The following is a 26807-nucleotide window of genomic DNA, read 5'->3' as shown; positions in this document are numbered from 1 at the left end:
TCACCACTGGGAAGAATTAGATATGCAAAAATGTAAGAATACAGGGTTTTTTTCTGTTTTAAATATTATAACTTTTATTTCATATTAATTGTAGTAATATTTAAAATAATCTTACTAGAGAAGCCCCATATTTAAAATGTTAGTGACAATAACTCTTACATAATTCATTTAGTGTACAACATTTATGAAATGAAATATTTTTATATATTCATAACATTCATAACATGGCTGGATCATTTTATTCCATTTTTTTCAACATTTATAGTAATCATGATAGATTTCATAAAACACAATTTTATAAAATACCTTTTTCCTAGATAGAAAATCTAATTAAAGCTGAGGATTTTTTAAATACAGATTTACAAAGTTTTCCTTTCCTCCTCTCTAATCTAACATTATTTGAACTTAAATTCCTGTCTTTCCTGTCACTAGAGCAAGCCACAACTTCCTTGTATTACTTCAGAACATTTTAGAGACATCTACTGGAAAAGCACATTACTGCAAATTTTATAAAATTGGTTTATAAAGTATACTGTTGCTGACATTAAAAAAAAAAAAGTCTTAGATATCATATCACAAAACTAGGTCCCTTTTTGAAGACAGACTTGTTGACCCCCCCCCCCCAAAAAGCATAACAAATGTAAAACATATCAAAACTGTTACTTTGCTGTTGGACTCAATGCTTTTTTTTATTCCCAACAAAATTCTATTCACTTAGACTTTTTAAAACTTAGTTTCCTTTTGACAGTATGACTAATATTTTTAAGAAGCTAATCTAGAACTTATTACCAGGATTTTGATGATCTGAGTTGCAGCAAAAAGAGTATGTGTGGCGGTTCAGTAATATAATAAACAGCATACTGGGGAATAAAACAGGAAGAATTGCCCCACAGATTTTGAATCACAACATCCCCTCCTAACAGGCTGGGGATGGGTCTAGAGAGAGAGAGAAGGAAACAGAAAAAGAGAGGAGTGGAAAGTGGAAGAGGAGAAATAAATGAGGGTATAGTTATCAGCAACTCCATTTTATGACTGATATAATGATCTTTTGTATATTTAAAATACCTCCCTACTGCAATTTAAACTAAAGTGAAATAGTAACTTTCCTATTATGAAATTTATTTTGTTGTGGGAAGGAAACTTGTTGGGAAGACAAGAATTTGTAAAATTCACATAATATTTTACACTTTTTTGATGAATCAAATAATTTCCTTTTGTTATAAAGGGCTAGCCCTGAAGTAATTATCCTGGTAGCTACATAACCAGGTTATTCCAAACCCTTGAGGGCTCTGAAGAGATTTAAAGGCAGATCGGCCACGCTGATTATTCTTGCCATATTTGGAGGTGCTTGTCATACGAGACAGCATGGAGAGTGCTGTCAAAGGAAACATGACAATTTTCTCTCCCACATAAAAATAAAAGACTGTTGGCACATATATAAAATGTAATGAAAGGGGGAGGGGGAACTTGGCAGTGTAATTGGGTAGGAATCAGAAGGAAAATATACGGAACCCCCTCCCCCACCCAAGGGTAGATGAGAAAATGAGGAATGGTTCAAGGGACAGAGAGACACAGTAGTTCTTGATACTACCAGTGCATCAATCGCACTGATAAAAAATTCAACAGCTTCTCAGTACTGCAGTAAAAGTGAAGACTATGATGGTCAGAATATTGGAAAGGGCGACAGTAGGTTCTTCTGGAATCACAGTTGTATAAGAATTGATTGTACGACAGCACAACACAATGGGCATATCTTCCATCAGAAAATTATTCCTGCCATAGATTTCAATAGAAAGATCTTCCCGCAGCAGCTTAATCAGCAGATACCTGAATTATAAGTAATTCTAATTACCATGTTGTAACAGAAAGTCATAGTCAGAACTATTCTGGGACATTTTTGTCAATGGGGGTTCAAGATAACAATTTGGAAGAGATTTCCACAGGTTGCTTCCATCAGAACACAAGGTGTCATTAAACCATGAAACCTAAACTGAATTCAATTCAAATATTTCACGTAATACTTAAAAAAGGCAATAACAGCACATGGTAGATATTTAAAACTGTCAACGAGTTCTGTTTTCTGTGTGTATATTTATAATGATGGAACTGTAGGTTTTTTTCCCCTCCTAGGTGTATAGAGTCCACCATAGTGATTAATAATCGATTAGCAGGTATAAAAGGAAGAAGCAGGAAGCAAAACAGTCCTCATCAGCTGGAACCCATGACATTCTTTGACATACAGACTTTGCTTCCTGCCACATGTCCCCATTCAGTCTCTCATGTACAATAGGGTGTGTAATGACATTCTCAATTTCTAGAAGAGTATGTTGTGAACAAACACTGAATCTTTAAGAAATGATAATGGAATTGCTATTCCTAAGATATCTTCTTCATCAGAAGAGAAATACAAAAATTAATCTTAGGCTTTAGAAATATAATTCTAAATGCCCTCCAGAACTCTTCACCATCTGCCATATAAGGTTATAAACAAATACGTTTTACCACTCTGAGTATATCTGTGCACCTTGTGGAAATCAGCAGTCCTTTGAAAGCAGGGTCCTTTTTTGGAGTTTTTTTTAGAATATGCGAAATTACCTTGTTTCCAAATATTTTGATATTAGGTGATACTTTGTTTAAAACTTTTTTTATCTGATTATAAAAGAAGTGCATATTCATGCTGTACTCTAAACATGCATTAAATTTTTTATAACCTCTCTGAAATTTAAGCCAGACCCAGAATAAATAGTGTTACAGTGAAATTTGCCTACAGATTCTCACTGAATGGGCTAGAACCATATACAATAACCCTAACTAAACTGCAGGTTTCCTAGAGCTTTTGTATTACAGCTTTCTTTTTTTAAAAAAATGTGAATCATAATGGTTTCTCCACACTTACATTAATTTTTAATCACAGTCTCTTACACTGCTGATTGAATCCCCCACTGCTGCTAATGGCCTTTCTTGTAATATTCATTCATTTAAAATATGTATGCTGATGCCATGTCTTATTTTCCAAAGGAAACCTGTTTAAAGCTGAAAGCAAAATAATGGTCACATGGATGTTAGGCCACAGCAGGTTACCATGTGTTTGATCAGCCTGCCACCAGAAAATCCTTAAAATCTGTTGAAAAAGTGGCTCCATTAGGATATTTTGAAAAAAGCAGAATTATTCATGACACATTCATGTATTCTTTAAAACCAAATTTCATTCATAGACCATATTGTTTCAAATAACTGAACTGGAACAAAACTAGAGGGTAAACCTATTTTTACATGGAGTCACTTCTAATGATAGTTTATTTAAAAGTATAAAATTAGGATTTCTGATATTTTAATAAGGCACATCTCTATGGCATATAGCTAAGAACATGTAAGATATTTAGTCAGATCTCCAGTTATCCATCATTGAGACCAACATAAAAATCAAGTTAAAGGATACCTTATGAGAGTTTAGGGTGCAAGAATAGCTCCCAGGTTAGGAAGCTCTAGAAAAGTAACAGTCTTGATCATTTCGCTACGTGTTAATTAACTTTGGTTCAAGAGGGAAATGCAACCCTTAACCGAAATCAGTTGCTTATTCTTCAGAAGTTTCAAGCCTTTAATTGTTACTACAAAACTAACATTAGAATTTACCTTTTAGCTGACATTTTGGGCCACTGAATCCAGGACAGCATTTCCATTCCAAAGAGGTCACAATTTTATGTTGCATCCTGTAGATAGGATTTGATATCTTCTGTGATCTAGAGAGGAGAGCAATTGGGGGAAAACTGATCATTTGTCTCACATGAAATTATCATTTGGAATAATTAAAGTGTTTGAAACAATGCCTGAAATATGAGCGTCCAGTAAGTGTTATTTGTTATTCTTCTTCTCATTATAATAATGAGAATTTGAATTGAATTTCTTTAGACACATTACAAAAAAGATTAAGGGTTATACTCATTGGTATTTTAAATTCATACCTATCATTAAATTTTTTAAAGATATGATAACTTTCCCCTGATAATGCTTTTCACTAAACCAATGTTGAAACTTATTTTAATCTTAATTTTTAAATAGTTTAAGAGGGTAATTTATTTTATTTCAATTCTTATTATATCTCTGAGAGAGAAGGGGTAGGAAGTGATCTAACGTGAGAAAATGTTTCTGGGAAAAAAACATAAAAGGGAAATGAAACTGTAACATTTCAGATTAACAATCAATATAAGTAATGAATGGTACAAAATTGCAGGCTTTATATATACAAATGTAAATCATAAATACAATTTGGCCTTATTCTTATTCCTGTGACTTCAATTTTTAGCTAATATTTATCAAATGGGTCTATGACATAAATGTATATTATCTTGTTTAATCCTCACATTAGTTTTATGAGGAAAGTATTATTATTATCCTGATTTGCTGATGAGGAACCCAAGGGAAATAGAGATGGAATAATTTGCTGGAAGTCTCATGTCTAAAAGTGGTCGAGCTGGGATTTTAATCCACACTGTGTAACTTAGCCTCCCCTCTTATTTTCCAGACTTTGTCATGTATGACTATGTGGAGACAACAGTAGTCACTTTCGTGGATAAAACCTGATTATGTGGGGGAAATGCATTATAACAAACTGGGTTTTAGGAGACTGGGTTTTAGTTTCTGCTATAACTTGACAGGTAATTATGTGAAATTATTCCTCAATTTTAAAATGAGCTATAAGACTCCTTTCCATCTCTGAAAGTAGGCTAATCATTTATCTGTGTTTATTTCCATAAATTATACCCAGCAAATGACTCTGTGCAGTGAAATATCCTCTCTAGTCCAAGCAGCTAAAGCTAAATAGAAAATAAGGTGGTTTGGGAAAGGACTCTTTAATCAGGGTGAACTCAAGCAGTTAGTTGCATTCTTGTTGGACTCCATGCTCCCTCTTTGGCAAACTGGATTGCTAGTGTATGTGGCTCAGATGTTTTTTAAAAAAAGGGAAAGTGACAAACACTGTGCATGTACTGAAATAGTGACTAAATGGAAAGACCCATTCAAAGGTAGAGAAAGATAAGAATTGAGAATAAAAATACGTATTTCTAGTTTGTTTAAAGAGAAAAAGAGCTCACTGTGAACTTAGAAGGACTGTATGATAGGGGTTATTGTGCTTATATTTTCCTTACTAAGGAGTTAACAATGCATTCTTTGTATTTCATGTCGACAAGGAAATTGTCACAAAGGGAGTAAATGCTGGAAGCAGAACTGGAGCTCAGTGCTCCCAGATCCCTAAGATGTGCTCAGCCTCAGGACCATGAGCCTCAGCTATTCCTCAAGGGACTAAGGAACACCTTGATTTTATGTATCCTCACTGCGCTGCTTTTCCAGACTGCCAATTTGTCCGATTCACTGCTTGAGTTATTTGTATGACAATTTGCATAACATTAGCCATCATGGCCTGAATGGCAATTATAGTTTTTATTGTAGGCTTCCCTGGAACACCCCCGGCTGAGCTATTGTGTGAATTCAGAGAATTTATCAATTACTCAGCCCCACATTTTAGGATAATTACATAATTTTAAAAAAGAACCTAAATAACACAAGTCATTAAAATTGACACAAGAAGAAAGGCCTCACTTAGCTGCTCTCCCATGTATAATTGCAATTAGTATTTTGCCAAATTATGGACTTCTCTTTGACCTAGTAGGAAAGGGAAATTACCAATAAACCTTTAAAACTGTGTCATTTCATAAGGGATTAAAGGACAGAGTTGTTGGTCAGGTTGTAGAGTAAAAGTCATAGTAAGATAGTAATAGTAAAAATAGAAACAAACATAAGTGGTAACATTCACTGAAGACTTACCAAGTACCAGACACCAGGCTAATCATATTCCTTTATTACCTCACATACTCTAAAAACATCCATAAGAGGCAAGTATTACTAGTTTCTGCATTTTGACTTATTTAATATCATACACTGAGTTTCAGGTGATGACCCCACCCTGACCATACTATACCTACGTGTACCTGGGATGATTAACTTTCTCTATATATTCCAGTCCACACATTATGGTGCAAGCAGTGACTATTTTCAAGAAACATCACATACCTCTGAGGACAGGATCCACTGTTCCAGCCACAGGGCCCTCTCCCACTTGGGACATAAGTGACGTGGTTGTCCAGTATCACTGTGGGAGATAATCTGGTATGTACATAAGCGCACCAGTTCCTGAGGAAGAGATCATTTCATTAGGAAAAAAATCATTGCCAAAAAGAATTATTTTCATCAAAATTATTTTCATAGACCTGTATCTACTGCCAGAACTATATAGCAGATAACTTGAAAAATTGATATCTAGCTTTAAAATATCTAGAAATGAGAGAAAATATACTTGTTACTATATTACTGTACATTATAAAGAAACAATATAAGATCAAAGTAAATTAAGAATAAATCAGTGCTAAAACCAGAATCTGTATTGTTTAGCTATAATGCTAAGTCAAAATCCAAGATTGCCCTTATGGCAAATAAAAATATTAGACTGAGATTAGAGACTCAGACCTAGATCCATTACTTCTTTTGAACAGTGTGCAGTAAGATGAAAGTTAATAAATTAAATAAATAAATCAATATTGTAAGGATCAAAAAAAGAGGAAAAAGTAACTTTTATTACCAGCAGGTGATATGATTGTGAATAACAAAAATATAAAATAGTCTAGATGTGAGTGATTAAAATGAATAAGAGAGTCCAGCAATTTGGTTAAGATCAATATAAAACTTTTTACAATGAATAAAAAAGTTTAGCCATATGGTTAAGATCGGTTAGAGTTTGATGTACTAATAGCAAATTCAAAAAGATACTATTTCCAATAGCAAAAATAACATTTCTCTTGTTAAATCTGAAACAGCACCTAAAACATTGACCAGCTTAAACAGGTTCTGCCTCCTTAAATAGGTTGTTGATTAATCAAACCTGGAGTTATTTTTCAGAGACGGCACTGGGCGTGTATGCAAGACAAGGACCATGTCTCCAGGATAATGCCAGAACCCAGAATCTTCAGTCTGTGGAACTCGAAGAATAAAAATGTTGCCACCAGAGCCCTTTACAAAGCAAGAAGCCCTTAACAAGGAAAATCTGGCTACCTGCAGCATGAGTAGCTTATATGGACTAATTCAAGACTAGCCAATCAACTTCCAAGTTTGAAATTTCCCTAATCCCCTAAATTTTGCCCTGAGACCTGGATTGAGGAGACAGATTTGAGAGCCTTGTCTCTTGCCTCCTTGTCAGTTGAACTTGGAATAGAACTCTTTATTTTCTCAAAAGCTGGTGCCAGCATCTTCTGCGCACACTGGGTCATGAGCCCTTGTTCAGTAACGGTTTTGGGGGACCAGAAAGGGACTGGGGTCTTGTGATTGCTTGCTAAAGGCACTTGCCACCAAACCTTAGTGATCACCTAAACGGAATTTGTCTGGAGAGTTGGCTGTCCCCACTGCTGCGGTCCTGGATCAGATGTCTTTGGGGTGAGTACCTTGTTAAAATGTGCCTGTGCTAAATTGTCTAATAATCTTGTCAGGACTCTGGATTAGAGGCCCAACAAGGGGAAATTTTCACTGGGTTAGAGCCCAAGGGAGATGATATAAAAGTTACAACTGCTGAGGTACTCAAGGAATTGGGTTTGAGTCTCAAACCCTTGGTTAGACTCCCAGGACTTTGGATTTCTTGGTTCGGGTTTGTCTGCCTACTTTGTTAGGATTGATTAATAGGAGTTGGCTCTTGGATAACTGTTTCAAAACTTGATTAAACCTGATATTAATGAGGGTCCTCTGATTCAAGAGATAGAAGATATTGTTCCTTGACTATAAATTGCCTTATGGTTGTTTGGAGGGGGGTTCACAGCTGTGCCTAATATGATTGCCTGGCGGTATTGATACAGGTGTGTATTCTTAGTGGAACTAGCCCTGATTACCTTGTTGGGCGAGAAGGTAAAGGTGAAATGAGAAAGTGTAAGGCAGGGAAACTCTACCCCCGAAGACTGTGGCTGAGTTAGAGGAATTTCAACCTAGGACATCTCCTTGGTGTCATTTTGCTCTAAGTCACCTCGAGAGAAAAAACTTTCCCCAAATGGGGAATGTTAACAGTATATTTGCTAATTTAATAGGAAGGGAAATAAAGGAAGAAAAATGTGATCACACCAGTGAGTCTAAGGTAGAGAATAAGCATGTTAAAAATAAACAGGAAATTTAAGGAGTAAAATTAGTGAAATGGGAGCTAAGAGAAATCACCGTATTTCCAGATGGGTGACCAGCATGGATTAAAAAGCCTTAGAGTGATTTAATAAAAGGCAGAGATTAAAGAGAAACAAAACAGGTGAGGGTGACGTTATTAGACAAACAGGTATTTAAGGAAGGTTGAGATTGTTTAGGCAGTTATCAGGGCAAACAGAAATTTTATACCATTACTTGCAGTTTAAATAAATACACTAGTCAAATTTGGCCTCCATTTAGTCAACTGTAAAACAAAGCAAAACCTCTTCCAAACCCAAACAAAACTTGCTAAAAAAAATTTTAGTGGAGTTGCTGAAAACAGCTCTTACATGTTAAATACATCCAGAGATTGGCCTGAGGAAGCTGAAGGATCTTGAAAATGGAGATAATGTGTCTAATGTAGATAACACTTAAGAATCATCTGGATTTAGAACTCTATCAGGAAGTTTGTGCTTTGTTCTGTTAGTACCTGTCCTTTCTGATAACAATATGGTTTATTGTGCTTTTATTCTCTAGACATTAGTATATTATTATGTTCTTGGTGTTCTATATAACTACTGTATATGGTGTACTGGAGTTATGAAAAAGAAAATTATTTCCTTTTGTTCACACTGCCTGGCCCCAATATCAACTAGAGTTTGGGGAAGGATGGCCCGAGAATGAGTCTTTCAGTTACATTATTTTACAGTTAGACTTGTTCTGCTAAAGAGAGGAGAAATGGGAGGAAATCATCAGATCCCTGTTTTATGCAAGGAAAGAGTCCTTTATACAATTGGACACATTTTGGTTTTTCCTCACTGAGAATTTTAACATTCTTCTGTATGAGCCCACCATTAACGTTAAACTGCTTTTAAGCTTTATATATCTGTTAAAAGGGAAAAGTCTGCCAGGAGGAGCAAACATCGATGGTTGTGCTAAATACTGTGGGCTATATGGAGGCCTCGGACTGAACCTATTTGACCTGGAAATTGCCCAGATTTCTAGATTAGCTTATTTGTGATTTCTGCTGGGGAGATAAAATGTTTTGGTCATTGACCGGATTAAACTCCCACATGCTCAGAAAGAAGTGAGGGCTTGGTTATTTCAGCCTGTCTCCTCTCTCAAAGTCAGCTTTGACTGCATCTAAGGCAGCCTCCTCACTTCACTTTCTTCAGGGTGATACAGTCGCCTCTTCCACCCACCTCCTTATTGGGGTAAGTTTCTCAAGGTGGCGAGTGAGACACAGCCTGGACATTCCAAGGCCCCTCTGCAACAGTCAAGCCCACCTTCAGCACATCAGGGAAAACTATTAGGATCCTCTGACCAAACTGGTTACAGTCTTGGAGCTGCTTGGACAGATTCCTGGGCATCTGGGTAGTGTGCATTTGGTCTATAGGCCTGACGATTGCCTCTAATGTAAAGCTTTTTGGTGTGCCCTAAGTGAACCCTCAAATCCCAGCTGGTTATCTTTGAGACTGTTCATTCTCCTCAGTGGCTTCTCCAGGAACTCTCAGAGCCAAGTGGTAGACAGTCACTACTGCACTGGCTTCTTCTTTCCAGAAACCATAACTAGGAGATGGAACTGGTCCTTAAATCCTAAGGGTCTTGCTTTCTGTCTCACGCCTCTGGAGGCTGTTTGATTTCTCTCTGTTTTTTTGAGGAGAGTGAGGGAATGCTATTTGCTAGAGATTGGTGTCCACAGACTGTTCTCAGATCTTGGGTTTGAAACCTGGGGTAGTGACCAAGCCTTTGACTTGGGGATCTCTCTCTCTCAACCTCCATTGTCAGAGCAGCTGGCTAACCTCTCAAAGCCAGCAGTAAGGGGGAGAGTAGCTGAGGGGGCAAGCCCCTCGTGTACCCAGGTACTTCTACGAAGGAACAAAGTGTGCTCTGAGCCCCAGATTAGTGCTTTCCTTCAGCTCCCCTGAACTGGTGGGTCTTCCAGGTGCAGCCAACACTGCTGCATCACACAGACCTGGAGTTTCTGGTAAAACTATTGGCTGATGTTGGGCCCAGTCCGTGAAGGCTGGGAACAGCAGTTTTTCCAGGCTTTTCTGTGTTTTTGCTGGCCAAGAAGTAAACTATGTTGAGCACTACTATGAAGGAAATGCAGTCAGCTGAGCACAGGGCTCAGACTTGACTAAGTGTTTGTTTTTCTTAAGAGAATAGACCCTCAGACTGAAAACTCAGGGCTGTCCTACCATCCGTGTTGCCTCGTGCAATGGTTCTCAACTTTCCTCAGACCAAGAGTAGGCAGGTACAAGTAGTGGGCTGACAATGTTTGACCTCGACTGGTTTTCCTGTTATTTTGTACACTTCTTTGCAGCAAAACCAAACTGGGTTTTTATGTCAGAATAAGAATTTTATGTCAGAATAAGGAGAGACATAAAATTGTGGTTCAAAGGGAAAACCCTCAGAAAAAGCTCATCTTGCCTGAGTCAGCACCTACTGATGATCTCGACCCGTCCTCTGGAGTCTCCAGAGGTCCTGCTGAGTGAAGGGGGAATCCCTGCGAGTAGTGCTGACTGTAGTTTACTTGCTAGTACACACTTGTTGTATCAGTACATAGTTTTTTCTGATCCCCATGTCTTCTCAATTAGAGCATATTGATCGATGACTTTTCTTGAGGCAGTTTCTAAAAAACTTTGTTTATATCCACCCATGTATGCTTAGTCTCCTCCACATGTAAGATAGTACAGGAATATGAATTGACTGTGTTCCAGTGAAGCTGAGAAATTTTAACACCATCAAAGTAAGTCATTTGCCACAAAAAAAAAAGTCATGATCAGACTAATATAGCCTTTATTAAAGTACTTATGTTTGGATGGCATCCTGGTAGAAACCATCCAAAATGATAAAGATATTTAAAGATATTCCATATCTCAAGAAATCTTACATTGAAAATAAACATTAATGCTGCGAATGGAGTTGTAGGGAATGGAGAGAGAATTAAATGTTACTATGAAGTAAGTGAAGACAGAAAATATTAATTATGTGCAAATGCATAAAAATAAGTTATTACACAAATCATATAAGAAAGAAAATTATCTGACTCTAATGGGTGAAACCTAGTTGCTAGAGCTGGAAATCTGGAAAATGTTTTTATGTGCTTGGAGTATGTGTAATAAATTACATCTCTAATTTGTGAAAGTAGACATTAGAATGGATAGGTACTATTTAGGAAAAGAAGAAGATCAGCCTCATTTTTGATTGCAATACCAAAAGATCTCATACCAAACTATAGAAAGTTCTTAGTAACTGTAGGTTAACTGAATGATTGGATTATATATGATTTTTTTTCTCCTTACTTTTCTATTTCTATTATTTTCCCTATTGTGAATATGTATTTTGTTACATTTAATTTATATTCTTCCCTCTCATTTGTGATTGAGGTTTTTTATTGGGGGTGGGGCAAGAATGATTTACAAAATTTAATATTAAAGGAAATGTTATATAACTGTAAAATCAAATCACTGCAAATTCAAATCAGTATGAAATGAATGCCTCTAAATCAGTATGGATGTAGAAATCTATGCTGCTTAAAATAATAATTATTTTGATTATAATTAAAACAATGCAGAAATCATCCTAAATATTAAAGACCAAAGAGGGCACACATTTTCCCCCAGAGTAGAGCCAATGAAGTTAGTAAACATTTTCTTTGGAATATTTAAGCTTCTTAGGATCAAATGGTCTTTGACAAACAAAGTTGACTCAGTGATTTCATCTGTCTAGGGCAGATACATTGGGCTTATTGTGCAAAGTTCTTTTGAATGAGAAATCGGAAAATTCAGTTCCATAAAGACATAAAAAGACACTGGCACATTTTATTCAAGCATGGTGATACTTGCAAAAATAATGTGGAACAAAGAACTGATAAAAACAAAAAATAAAAGAATTAAAGTTGAGAGGACCAAAATAAAGGGATATTAAAAAAATTAATTCATGCAAATCCACTGATTATCCTATTACAGTGAATGAGTAACTTCAGCAGAAGTGCCAACAAATTGTCTGTCACGTGAGCATTGGTGGAATGACTATGGAGGGTGGATATGAGGCAGGAAGAAGGAAAGTACCACTGTCCCTATGTATCCTGGGTTTTGGGAAAAAAAAAAAAAAAGATGATGGATAGACAAATACTGTTTGTGAGAATAGATCACAGTTCACCTGCAGAGGTTGTTTAAAATCCTAAATAGTAAAACCATCACATGACGGAAATAGTTGAGAGGCAAAAATGCAGGTCAGCAGATTGCTGGTGTCCCAGCCATCTTTGATCCAGTGTAAATTGGAAGAACTGTCCACAGTCAAAGAGCTCCTGGTGTGACTCATAATTAGGTTTATGCTCTCGATGAAATAAGCTCATTAAGGGATGTTAAAAATGTAAATACAATTTTAAAGCCAAATAATCTGAAAATATAAGTTTAAAAACAGAAAACTCAGCATGATGAACTGGTGACAGGCAGTATAAAAGCAAATGTGATGATCCCAGACAAGCATTTTGCTTAAATCTAGAAATCCTTTGTACCTTTCCAGACTGATTACAGCAGACAGAGAGCAGTTTCTTTGAAGTGTCTAGCTTTCCGTGGGGTCCTAACCCTCCAAACAGCAGGCTGCATTTGGGATTCTCTTTCAGGGTAATAACACTGTTGCTTTTGTGCAGTAACGTGTACTGAAAAAAGCTTGTATTGATTCTTGGGATTTTCCAAGTTAATAGGTAAAAGTTTGTTCTAGGAAAAAGCAGACGTCTTTGGTTATTTATGAACACGAGCCTTACTTGCAGAACTTACAGAATAAGAGGTAGAAAAGGATTCTATTTTGACTTACACAACTTGAAGACTTGTGGATAATGAACTTAGAGAAGCATTGTAAACAATCTACTGTACTTTTGATTGAAACATTTTAGAAATCCAGTCTTCTAGGAATCCAATGAAAACACTAAATAATAACAGAAATTCCATTAATTGGTCATTTGCCATTTGAAGTGTACCCTGACCAAAAATTATATCCATTTTTATCCTGAATTGAGAGTGGATTGAAGCAACAAAGGATTCAATTAAATCATGACCATGACAAATATTTTCCTTAGGAAATAAGACAGCAATCTAAGAATTAGCATTATTTATTTATACTAGTCTTTAGAACTCAGATTAATAAATTGCTTGTCATTTTCTTCATAGAAGATTGAATTTATATTGATAACCTGTGACTTGAATTGACACAAGAGCATGAAAATACCAAGTCTTGAGAATATCCGCTAGAAATCAAGGTAAACTAGCAGATTTGCCACCATGAATTAGCTACTGGTATGTAATTTTCTCTCGGATGTTGAAGATTAGGTGCTTGGGGAGATTATGTTTTTAGGGACCTCTATGACTTTGTTTCCTGTCATGCCCTTATTGAGATGAACTTAGGGTTTCAGTGAGGAGCAAAAGGAAAATGGTACGAAACAAGGTAGGCAAGGCTACTTGTGAAAGGATTATCTGGTGACTCTCCCTTCAAATTCCCACAGTTCCCTAACATCCACGTGTGCCTCCCCCATTTAAGAAAATGTACGAACTCAAATAATCATTTCTTTACCTTGTACCTAAAGGTGACTACAAATTACAAATGACAACAATATATATGTGTGTGTGTGTGTGTCAATTCATAAATGCCTGAGGGAAAGGACTAAGTTTCTCTGTGGGATTTTATTAGACAGAAAAATGTTAATTAATCTTTTAAAGGAGAATGATTCATTCATGTTGTCACTAATTTATCTTATGAGGACCACTATTGTTTTAATTATAAGTCTACTGTTGCATGGAAATATATCCCAACAGAAACCTATCTGAGCTAAGTTTGACATTACTAACAGTAAAATTATCAAATTACAGGATAGTACATCATCGCACACTAACCCCTTCAATTGCATAGCAGTCAAATCCCTACCAAATTCAATGACGATAACTGGGATAAATGTATTCTAAATATATCAAAGGTAGTCATGTATTTTAATGACAATAACTTTTGTAAATCTAACCTGCTGTTTTCTTTCTCAAGTCTATAACCAGCCCAACATATGTGACCAGTTATTATCTGTATCTTTTTTAAAAAATAAATTAGTAAAAAGTAATTTGTTATAAGAGGAAATAATTTTCTAAAGGCAAGATTATATCCTAACAAACCTAATTTTGTTGATGTCAATAATTGGAGAGAAAAACATTCAAATAAAGTCTCATTTGGTTCAGTAGTTCAATTACTAAGTCCTTGAGGATAAACAAGTGTTCTGGGTTTGTAAGAAGAGAACAGCTTTCAGAGATCAGCAGTCAGAGGAAATGTTCTCCCCAGCACACTGTCCTTGTACAAAAGCATCAGTAAAATACCATAGACAACAACAGCCAAAAGGTGAAAACAATCCAAGTGTCCACTGACAGATGAATAAATACACAAAATGTGATTTCTGTCTGTCTACTTACCTACCTACTTGCTTATCTACCTATGATGGAATGTTCTTCAGCCTTAAAAAGGAAGAGAATTCTGTCACATGCTACAATATGGATGAATGAATTTTGAGACATTATGCTAAATGAAGTCAGTCAGTCATGGAAGGACAAATACTATATAATTCCACTTATATGAGGTACCTAGCATAGTCAAATTCATAGAGACAGAAATTAGAATTGTGGTTGCCAGGGCCTGGAGAGAGGGCAGGAGGAACAGGGAGTTCTCATTTAATGGGTACAGAGTTTCATTTTGAGAAGATGAAAAAATTCTGGAAATGAATGTTGGTGATGGCTGCAAAACAGCATAAATATACTTAATGCCACAGAACTACACACTTAACACAAAATTTACCATTTTTATGATTTTTATGTCCATTTTACCACAATAAAAATAAATCCATTCATTCTGAAGAAAATTACCATGGGAAGCTCTACATCATTTTGCATGCCTCTTGCCAAAATCAGAGGTAGCTGATGAAGAAGAGGAAGAAATAAATGCAGGACAAAATGAAAAGATAGACAAAGGAGAGCAGTAAAGGGACAGAGAGAGAGAAGAGAGAAGGGAAATGAGGGGTTCCTCCCAGCTGCGTAGCCATCACAGATACATGCTCTCTCCGCCCTAAGTCAGATTTAGAAGGTCATTTCTGAGGACAACAGGTTGCCCACTGAACGAGATTTTCATTCTCTTCTGTTACTCCATACACAGGGCCATATGAAGAAGGGTGTGCCTTTCTGTGTCTGGAGCTTTTCTTTCTTTCTTTTTTTTTTTTTTTTTTTTTGTTCCTACTGTTGAATTACACGAAAGGAGAGGAGCAGGAGTGGGGATACCCGCATAAGCGAAACAATAATAAAGAAAAATTTTCGCAGAATAGAGAGGCCTGGAACATAGTTGTTGACTTGGTGCTGGAGCCAGACTTCCTGCTTTTACATCTTGACTCCACAACTTATTAGCCATTAGCTTGTTCATTAAATGTAGCTTCCTCATCTATACACTAAATGCAATAATATTACCTACCTCACGGGATTGTTGTGAGATTAAATGACTTAATATAACATATATAAAACACTTGCTGCTGCTGATAATGATTACATAATTCAGAGAGTTCAGTAGGATTTTTTGTGAAGGGGAATAGATATCCATACATATACATGTATTTAAATATCTCCGTTTTTCTTTTTTTTGCTTCATACACAAGTAGAGACGGTTCCTTTCTTGCTTCTTTAATGACCTGATAAATTTATCTTAACCATAATTGCTTATTTATATCAGGTCAATAATAATTTCCAGAAAACCATTAAAGAACACTATCACTGTATAAATGATAATAAATGAGCTTAGCTCTCAGAAGGAATATATTCAAGATGTCTCTATAGTCTTAAGCAGTTACAAACATAAAGCCTCCCCAAATGTTATGTAATCTCTATTTTATAAGAATATTTATTTTTTTAAACCAAACTAAAAAGAAATTAGTAATTTGAGAGAGACTAGGATTTACATGTAGTTCACCAGTCATGAATGAGAAAGCAGCCCAAAGGAAATACACACAATATGAAAGAAGAAATAATAGAAATTAGAAGTAAAGATTTAAATTTAGTACAAAAAATTTTAACATGTAAAGCACATACAAATAAAGCATTAGATTTTTATATTCAGTTTTGTATTATTCCAAAAAAAGTCTGTCTCGATACTAATCTCATTAAGAAAATGACTATTTTCAAATTAAAAAATTGTAGTTAATTTCATTTTAGTGTAAATACCTCTATATAGTCCATCCTCTTTCAAAATTGTGTATAGTATTTAAACTGGATAAAAGTATGAGTTTTATAGAAGAATCATGTAAATAAATATTTGAAACAAATTTTGAGAGGCAATCATGAAAAGCTCAGATCATGGGGAACTTCTGACACTTCTGGTTATTTAAGGTTTTAAGAACAAACCCCTTTTATATATCAACTTTTGCAATAAAAAGTTTTTGTCAGGCATTGCTGATTTGCCTTCCACAGTGGGCACAGTATGGTGAATGTCACTGAGTTTTTTGACGACAGGTGCTGTACAGTGCCTCAGAGTCACAAGTTACTGTGTACAGACAATATTCTCAGTGTAAAATTTTAGGAGAATGAGCTGAATGTGTCCCCATCCTAGGATATGCATGGGGTTTGCTTTTGGGATCCAATCTATTTTCCAAGTTTTAAAGCCAATAATAGCACGTTTCAAGTGGTATATTGAATTAGATACGTATAACATGCATTACACATGTAACAGTAGCAATTCTTAAAGTTATTTTAAAACAATTTTTTTCATAAATTTGTTTTATTTTACCTAATTTAATTTTTGAAAATTTTTTATTTTTTTCTGTTTCCTTTCTCCACACTGTGACTTCATCATATTCACGGACATTGTAAACTGTTTCTATTCCAGTAGGTGTCAGACTTTCCCAGTGTGCAGACCACAGAGCCTCTGGAAAGGCAGGCTAATAGATGCTGTGATGTGTAATTCTTCACTTAAATCACTTGTTCTTGGATACTGACTCTTAACGTTTCCCCCAAATAATACATTTTAAATTAATATTTTCATATTTAAATAAATATCAGGTGTAGAAATACAAACATTTGTCATTTAATGACCTGCACTATATAAGCACTTGTTAAATTCCAGTATGTATAATATAGTATGTATTTATATGTTCAGCAATTTAGTGAGTAGAAATATCAAAGAAATAGAAGGAAATTATTAATGAAAAAATTCAGATACAGAATATACTTTATTTAGTGTTTTTACGGGCAGTAATGTAGTAGATGCATTTATTTCTCAGGGACATAAAAAATACTCTTTAATATAATAATGTGTTTTAGAATTTTACAGCATGTGAGAATAATCCCTTTGGATGTTATTAGGTCTTGATAAGAACTTTGCAAACTACACATGATACAGGCTGAATGTTTGTGCCCTTGCCCAAAAGTTCCTATGTTGACATCCAAATAACCATTATAATAGTATTGAGAGAGGGGGTCTTTGGGTAGTGCGCTCATGAAAGGATTAGTACCCTTACAAAAGATGCCCTAGAGAGAACCCCTCTCCTCTCCCCCCATGTGGGGATACAATGTGAAGCCAGGAACCTGAAAAAGGGCTTCACTGACCATGCTGGCAGCCTGCTCCTGGGCTTCCAGCTTCTGGAACTGTGAGAAATAAATTTCTGTTGTTTATAAGGTGTCCAGTCTGTCATTTTGCTATAACAGCCTGAATGGACTAAGATAGCATGAGTTTAATTGACCAGATTTTTTACATCTAAAACCTACTCACAATTCACAGAAATAAGCAGGAAAAAATGCATATTATAATAGGCCACTGAATTAATTCAATGGTTTGTTTTTGTAATTTTAAACCATTAAATTTTAAAATTATAGTATTTACAGTTTCTATTTACAAGTGGTCTAATAAAAGACTTTGGTCCAATAAAAGAATTATAGTAGAACTTGTCATTTTAGACATTATATTAGAAATCATAATTCACTTAATTCAAGCCTCCTATTTGTTCATAAAGCAAGTATGTAGATGATAGAAAGAACAAATGAAATTCTAAAAGAAATCAAGTCATTAAACTCAGCAAATAAAATATTCATCTTGTTTCATATTCAACTTTTATTTCCCTTCTGACCCCTTTCATTAACATTTTATCATATTTATGACCATTCTGTATACAAACTAAAATACAACAAAAAGTGAGAAACTCTCTGGTCTAGCCCTGATGTGTGCTCTCTCTCCCCTCCCTTTTTAAAAAAAACAAAACAACAACAACAAAAAACCCTCTTCAACTGAGCATCCATACTTCTATAGATACCATATCTCCCAAATTTGTCTCTCTAGCCTTGATCTCTGTTTTGAACTCCAGATCCATCCAATAATCAGTCACTTATTGACATAAGTATTCCTTTTACTTAGAATCACTATAAAAATGCCAAGAGTAGTAGGGGAAAAAACTCCCAAAACCTAAGGTGAGTTTATCCCAAATCAACCAGGTTTTATCATAAAGAAACTAGAATTTTTCTTCGGGGAGGATTCTTCTTTGTATTTGCATATTGGTCCATAGATTTTACATTCAGTTTGTTAAATATCATGTACCCACTGTAAGCCTAAGGCTTTACTAGCACTGAAAATGTGTCCCTGTACATAAGGAAATCACAAGTTCTCCATCATTACAGTGCACTGTTGTAAGTGTGCTGATAGACAGATTCAAAGAGAGCTATGTGAACAGTTAGTGGGGCCACCTAAGTTAGCCTGAGAAGGCGTCCTGGAAGTATTATTAGGTGTAAAAGAAGTAGGTGATGGGAAAGGAAGACCATGCCCACCAGGGGGACAAACAGGGAACAAAGATAAATTTAACAAATGGTGTGTAATGGACTAGAGAACTACACTTTTTAACTGCCAGAAAGTCACAGAAGCTGAGGCTGGAGAGGTAGGCAGGAGCCCGGTCAAGGATGGTGTTGTGTGATGAACTTGGTATGAAGTCTAGATTTTATGCTAGAGGTAAAGAACAGCCTCTGAAGGCTCCGAGACAGGGAAATAAACTGGTCAGTCTTCTTTTCCCAATTGGGATAACAGACTGTATTTGCTGAAGGAATGTAACAGAGGGACTGAGAGCTACGTCTCTGAAGCCAGCCAGCCAGAGTTGGAATTTCTACCTTGAGACTTACTAGCTGAGTGACCTTGGTTAAGTTTCTTAACCTCTCTGTAATGAAATAATAACAGAATCATCATGGAATTATGGTAGTGATGAAATAATTGAAAATATAGGTACACAGATATATTTACTCAGAACCCAGTACAGTACTAGGAACAAATGCCACAAAGTGTTTGCTATTATTATTTGCTAATCAAATAAAAATATAAAAAACCTCTTTTGACCTTATCAAGATTTCTTTGCATCAGAATTGTGTCCATATGAGATGGACCTAAGTTTTCTCTAATACCATTATCAGTTGCATGGCTGAATATGTAAGAAGTTGGGACTTACTGGAAAGGGTTCCTAAAAGAAAACCTCAGATCTCTAGGACCTCAGGTTGTAGAATCTCTAAGTACCATTGGTACTTTCTCTATAAATAATTTAAAATTATTTTCATTGGAAAATCCATCGGATGAAGCTCTGTTCATCAAGTTACACCTTGAATGTCCTTCTAACACATATTGAAATTTGAAAAATCTAATAGATATGCCAGTGCATACTTTTTAAATGACAGATTCCTTGGAAGTAGGAATTATTCTTATTTAAAAAATTCTATGTAACCCCAGGGATGAGCACAGTGTTAGGCACATAATAGGCAATATATAAACAATCATCAAATAAATAAGGGTTCATAGCTTTGAAAGTGAGGACTTTGGATAAAACAATTGGCATTTACTTAAAAACTAGTATATTCATCAGATTATCAATCACTAGTTCTGATTTTGAAACAACCATATGCCACTTTCTATATGCTCTGTAAAATTTAAGTGATATTTTAATTTAAAGTATCCTCTTCTTTTGGTCGTATTTACTGTTCTATTGAAAAATCTCTTGACGACAGCTATCACTAAACAGTGCAGATCATTTCCTGTGAATGCCTAAGAGTTCTATATAATTGGGTTTAAAAATTGTGGAGTCTAACAAAATATGATTAATAGAAATGATCTTGCCAATGACTTAGAAAAGGCTCTCAATGACATTTGTTACTATTATTTAACTAACCACATTCTATTGTTCCTAAACATGAGAAAGTTTAATTTATATCTGTTAAAAGATCTGTTATAGACAAAGTCTACCCAAATTTTACAATTTGTAGCATTTCTTTTACAGTAAATTGTTCCAAATTCCACCAAGTTAAGAAGCTTTTAGTTAAAATCAGATTCACTTTCATATTAAAAAATTCTATATCCTTTGAAGTACAGTGAAAAATGGATTTGAATAACAAATAATACATAAATATGACTCTATTGGCTTATATTGTTCCCAGTGTCCCCTCCTCTTTATATGAACAACAGTGTTAACACACCATCTTGCACATAGCAGGTGCAAGTTGCTATTATTAACATAAATTATTTTATATAGTTAGTCAGGTGTTTAACTCAAGCTCCCAAGGCATTATTTGGTGTCTTGAAACTATTTTATTACAGGTAAAAGGCATAGCTTTCAACTTCATAATACTAAACCTTTAGTATTCCAAACATGCAAATAACTTTGAACATTAAATGAATAAAACGCTGACTTGCATTTTTCACAAGTTTTTTCCTTGTTTTTGTTTTGTTGTTGTTGGGTTTTGTTTTTTTTTTTGGTCCTCTTGAAAGTCTTTTTTAATGATACTCTTATAAGCGTTATTATTTTGCTTCAGTTCAGATTGAATTTTCTCTAATTTTAAATCAAAATCAATTTGAAAAATTGTCTTTTTTATTCAACACATTCCTGATGATGGCATAACTCAATGTAACAGTACTAGTAAAATATGGTTTGTTGAGCATCTATTCTGTGAGAAGCATGCATCTAGGCACAGTTCATTAATTAGAATCTTGCATGATAACCCTGCAAAGTTGGTATTTTTATCGGTACTCACTATATCATATCTGTATTTTACGAATGAAGAAACTGAGATTCAGGGAGATCAATTGACTTGCACAAAGTCATGGATCTAGATAGCACTGGAGCCAGGTTTCCAACCCAGTTCTGAGCACAACCAACAAACCCTTGAGTTGAATTAATTAAATTAACAGTCACTGTGGTGGTACATTGCTAGTGACTATCCCCAGTTAAAGCACCTCTATTAGTGACTTCAGCCACTTCAATTACAACAAATTGCTGCCTTTTGTTTATTCATCTTTTCCCTGTTAGATAAGGTAATACTTAATTACCTGACCTAACTGAAATATGACCCGGTTTCATCTTGAACATGAAATCGTTTTCTGGGACTGAGATAGTTTAATTGTTAGCCTGTAATCTTATAAACCTTATAGTTAGAAAGAAGAAAAAAAGAATGGTCCTTACTTTCCTCTAGTCGTTTCAAAACTTGGTTTTTGATAGCTGGTTCTTTGGCTGCCACCTGCCGTCACCTCTGCTGAGGTATGTTTCCCGTGGGGATCGATTTCCCACACCTCCAACTGAGTTTAGAGAACTGGTTTGTTCATTCGACTTTCTGGCAAAGCTCTGAAGAAATTTCAGTGTGGAGTTGGGAAGGACCACAGACTCTGCTTTAGGACTGAACTTGATGCTAGAGCTGATCAGGAGGGCAGGAGTTTGTAACTTCAGCACCCTTTCTGGCTTCTCTGTGGGCGCGAGCGTTTGGTTTTTCACAGCCTTGGGAGATGTGCTTGTCTCCGGGGGAAGCAGTGTTGATTTCAGAAGACCCTCTTCAGAGGCGCTGGCCTCAGGAGCTGTGGCCATCTCAGCAGATGTGGTCTGAGTGGTCGGCAGCATCTGGCGACTTTGTATTCTGCTTAGAGGAACTGAAGTAGAGGTCACATTCTTCTGGGAGTTCTCATCCTCTGGTATAGTCCAAGTTTGTGTAGTGTCCTTTAGCCCAAAGCCCCCACTCCATAAACTAGAAAGCAGGATAAATAGCCTTGCTCCTTTCATCTCAGCAGCTTGAAGCAAGAAAGCTATGTGAAGTTAGGGGATAAGATCCTTCTGGCTTTTTTGACAGCTGCTTCCACACTGGATCTGCTAAGACAGAGCTCTGCCAGTTTGAGATGTGTAGAGGAAGCAGGTTTCTGTGTTTTGTAGTGGACTCAGGAAGTTTGATTTCCTGTTTCTGTAGGTTTTGTGTGATCTGTGACCCCTAGGTAGGATGATCTGTGGAAGCAGTGAAGGGTGTCTGATGAAGCTAGGGGTAAATGGGAAAACACAGGCAATTATTATCAGAAAAACCCATGGGAAAAACATGAAGTAATTTTCCTTTCCTAGGTTCACTCATGTTTCATGTGTTGATGACTTTGAAGAGAAATTTCACATTGACGATGGAATTTTGTTTGCATAGGCTGAATGAAGGAGTTTAACATTTTGTTCTACTCTACAAGGAAATTGAGAAAAAATTTTGTAACACTTCCTTTCCCCTGTGCCCCACCCAGAGAGCCACATTTTGTTCAAGGCTGTATATGCATGCATACAAACAAAAACTCATCTATGGTGTCTTTGTTCTTTCATGCAGCACAGGCTGAATTATGAAAAAAATATATACCCCTATTTTTGTATATACACTTCAGCTGCAGTAGCATTATTTGAAGTTAATCTCAATGATGATGATAAAAGCATAAATTATTGAATTATGTCAGTATACAAAAAATTCACTTTAAATTTTGCTCTTAAAACTTCTATCAGAACCAATTAATGGAATGATAATCAGAAATTTAGTTCTTCTATTTTCTAATCCTGATATTCTAGTGGTTGGAGGTAATTAGTATTTTACCACTAAGGAATGGATGAAGAAAAAGTGGAGTCACATGAAAATAAATTAAACATGGATCATATGTAAGGCTTTGTACTTATATTGCAGTACAAAAGTACACCCCCTGCAGATAGTAGAGAACTAAATTAATCAAAGACTTTTCTATGGTTGTTTTCCCACTTGAGATGCTTCGTGGAATTTATGATTTCACTACTCCAGCAAATTTCTGATTCTCAAGCTTCCATCAAGCTCTCTCATCTGTAAAATATTCCATAGCAGACATATAAATAACAAGTTAGAACAGTTCACCCATCCAGACCTTCCTTCCTTCATTCATTCAGTAATTACCCAAACCCTCAGTGAGCTTCAGCAAGATACTTGCTTAAGTACTGAGATTATAAAGCAAGAATATTCTTGGCTCTCAATTTGCTATGGTCTATTATGTTATCTGAAGGCTCGATGTATGTATAATTAATCTTTCTGTCAACTTCTGTGCCAGGCATTAGGTTCCTGCTAAATATTCAGTCATGGAATGTTTTCTTTCAGAATTGGAAAATTGGAAACCTCATGACTATTTGGTTATATATTACTATAAGTATATAGTCTTGTCTCTAGTCCCAGATACAGGACACCAGGATTTGAAACAAGACCAGTTTTTTCTCTGAACCACTGACTTTTTGGTCTTAATACTTTTTTCTCCCCTTAATCTTTGCCGTTCACTTACATAAGCATCTTGTTGACATATTAGAGAGTATATAATATGAGGTTATTTAAACTACAACCAACATTCATCAGCAGAAACTCCAGTTGACTTTCATATGGAGTACGAAGCATCTGTTTTTCGGATATACCACAGAACAATCCCACAAAGCCTGAATTAGTAAAAGATCAAAAAGGTCCAGCACAGACAAGCCAGGCAGCAATTTGTTACTAAAAAGAGCAATGAAACTGCATAATTTTCACAACTCTAACATGGTTTTTCAGTACTAAGAAAAAGACATTACAGCTTCCTTATCTGGAAAAGACACAAGTAACTGTCTTTGGCTTAGAGCTGAAGAGTATTTGGAAAAATCCAAGCAAAACGTTTCTGTTTAGTATACAATTTAAAATCCATCTTCTTAGATTTAGTAAAAGTAGATGAAGAGACCATCCTGAAACCTTAAGAAATAACCAGAACAATGTGACACACATAGATTTTTTGGCTTATCTGGTTTGAAAAAAACATTTTGATCCCTTTTAGGACAAACGAACTTTAGTGGTAAACGGTCACTCATTGGATCTATAACTGATAGCATATGTTTCTCAAATGGTAATAAAAACTGATGAGCTGAGCAATTCATTTTGGCTCCTGTAAGGTATTGATAAATAACGACTTTTGGTTACCCCCATCCTAGCTTGCAAGTGATCTTGTGATCAAAAGGCCTGAGGTTCTATATCTCATTATCAATCCACTAAGCCATCGTGTGCTGGAATTCCCCAGAGAATCCCCGGCTTGTCTAATGGCTTTAGGTGTGTGGATCATCCTTTAATTGGAGACATAAAATATCTGTTCTCCAGAAACTGTCAGAGGGCCTAACCTCAAATTCTGTTCTCTGAGACTTACTGATACTCATCAAATAACAGTTAAAAAAAAATATTCCTGGCATGACTGCCTGAAGAATACTCAATCCATTCTTTGAACTATGCTAAATACTAACCTTGGATTAAACTGTATCATCAGAGTTTTGTATATCTGGACCCCACCATTCTGTTACACCCCCATGGCCCACTAAATTTTTTATAATGAATTATGTTTTACCCTATTTTTTCACTGAGTAATTTATAAGAACAAAACTGTGAAACTCATTAGATTATGTTGTATCAAGAGGTTTTTATGTCATATTTCATGGTCCCATAAACATAGAATTGAAAACATACTGCAAAACATGTTCTTCCTAGATAATGAGATAATGGGTTATTTCAGTTTTCTTTTTCTAATTTATTATTATTTTCATACTCTTTTTTAAATTACAAGAAAATAACAAAAAATGTTATTATTTTGAAATAAAAATATAAAGAGTTAAAAGAGACTCTTAGATTGAGGATTTCATTGTTTGTAGGTGGTGCTGTGTATTACTTAAAGCCACATGAAAGGCTGCAAAAGTTATTATTCTTTGGAAAATGTTGGGCATATGGAATAACTTCTACTAGATTAATAGATTTCTTAGCAGCTTCTTCCTTTCTTTCTCACATGAGAAATTCTTTTCTTAAAATAGTATAAAACATTTAAAATAATATTTCATTATAGTCTTCCATAAACCGACATTGTCAAAAGATAACTGCAGGAAGCAAAGTTCTAAGATTTTTTCAATTTTATGTTGGTTGAAAGTATTAAAAACCTGTTAAATTTATATGTGGACCAAGGGGATTATAAAGATACAGTAAAAGGGCTGGAGGAAGAAGAGAAACAGATTTACGTGTGATTTTGATGAGCCAAACAACATGCTAAGTAAGCTAAATTTGGCACATTGTTTAATTCTCCCAATGATGTAAAGTATTCTACTTTAATTTGACTGATAGAAAGTCAGGCTCAAAGAAGTTAAACAACTTCCTAGGGTAACACACTGGTAATTGATAGAACAGAGACTTATGTCCAATTCTGATTCTTTCCACTATGTAATAATAACCCCCCAAAGAAATAGTAAACATCTAAGTTTACAAAAATCTAGAAAAATAATTTTCAAATTATCTTAAATTCATTTTAATTATTTTAAGCTTTTATCTTTCTGCTAAAACATACATAGAGATACCACTAATAATTGAATGATTTCTATTAACTTGAATTTATGAAATTAAAGAGGAAATTTTGTGTTCTTATATTTTCTTTTAGTCTAATCTTTCCTGTTTTATTCTTTTTGGTTGGATGCCATTTTTAATTCTTGTGCAGTATTGTAAGTGATGACCTTGCCTTATCCTTGACAGCACAGATAAGGTGCTCCTTTCATTTGCTAGAATGGAACCTGCAGGGCAGTATAAGACTACTGCACCCCCGGCATCTAGGACAGTGTTTGGCAGGCACTCGATAAATATTTATCAAATAAATGAATGAATGGATAAAACTATTAATGTACTTCTATATATCTGTAATAATAATACCTGTCAGGGAATTAAATAGGGGAGGATCTATTTCCCCAACTCATAGCCACATTAAAGAAAGGAAAAAAAAAAAGCAATGTAAATTAATACAAGGTACTCCCTCTATGAATATAGTTCTGTCTACTAGAACACCCTTTTGATCATATTACCTCTTGTAAGTCCTTCCTAAATAAAATTCAGAAAGCCTATTGCTTCTACTTCTTCTGTTTGCAAAATATATTTCAGATGGGTTATTTTGAAAGCATTACAGGCACATAAGAGTCATAAAGCAAAGTCTAAGAGCTGTATAATAAAGGGTAATAAAGTAGTAGTAATTGGCAGAAAGACCTAAGATGTGCAAACAAATTGAAATTAAGAGCAAGATTTAGGTTTGAGTGGGCTGGTAGAAAAGGAAATATGGAAATATGATGAATCATATAATTCTTAATATTAAGTAAGAGAAGCATATTAGTTTGTCAGGAAAAAATACAACATATTTTAGTCTAACATAAAATTTTTAACTTTCTAATTAAGAACATAAAGGACAAATTGATAAAAGATGACCAAATATCCCTCATAAGCAAATGTTTATATTGATAGGCT

At 35.2% G+C, this 26807-nt stretch overlaps 2 protein-coding genes across 3 annotated transcripts in view; one reads left to right on the top strand and one right to left on the bottom strand.

Annotated features, from left to right (window-relative positions):
• Nucleotides 1-22401, bottom strand: part of MMRN1 (multimerin 1) — a 56260-nt gene extending 33859 nt beyond the window's left edge. The window contains 4 exon segments of the mRNA XM_014560125.2: nucleotides 3634-3740; nucleotides 6067-6186; nucleotides 21695-21753; nucleotides 21755-22401. Of these exon segments, the coding sequence (XP_014415611.2) occupies nucleotides 3634-3740; nucleotides 6067-6186; nucleotides 21695-21753; nucleotides 21755-22282 (814 nt within the window). The 5' untranslated portion in view covers nucleotides 22283-22401.
• The window catches only part of SNCA (synuclein alpha), a 232472-nt gene that overhangs the window by 40308 nt on the left and 165357 nt on the right, over nucleotides 1-26807 (top strand). For both annotated transcript variants that reach the window (XM_032459646.1, XM_032459642.1), the window contains exon 2: nucleotides 6949-7479. The gene's annotated coding sequence lies outside the window, so the exon portion shown is untranslated. The remainder of the gene's footprint in view (nucleotides 1-6948; nucleotides 7480-26807) is intronic.

The sequence above is a fragment of the Camelus ferus genome, chromosome 2 (assembly GCF_009834535.1).
Source record: "Camelus ferus isolate YT-003-E chromosome 2, BCGSAC_Cfer_1.0, whole genome shotgun sequence".
NCBI classification, from domain to species: Eukaryota; Metazoa; Chordata; class Mammalia; order Artiodactyla; family Camelidae; genus Camelus; species Camelus ferus.
Note: the sequence above shows the minus strand (reverse complement) of the source record. Positions and strands in the feature narration are given on the sequence as shown.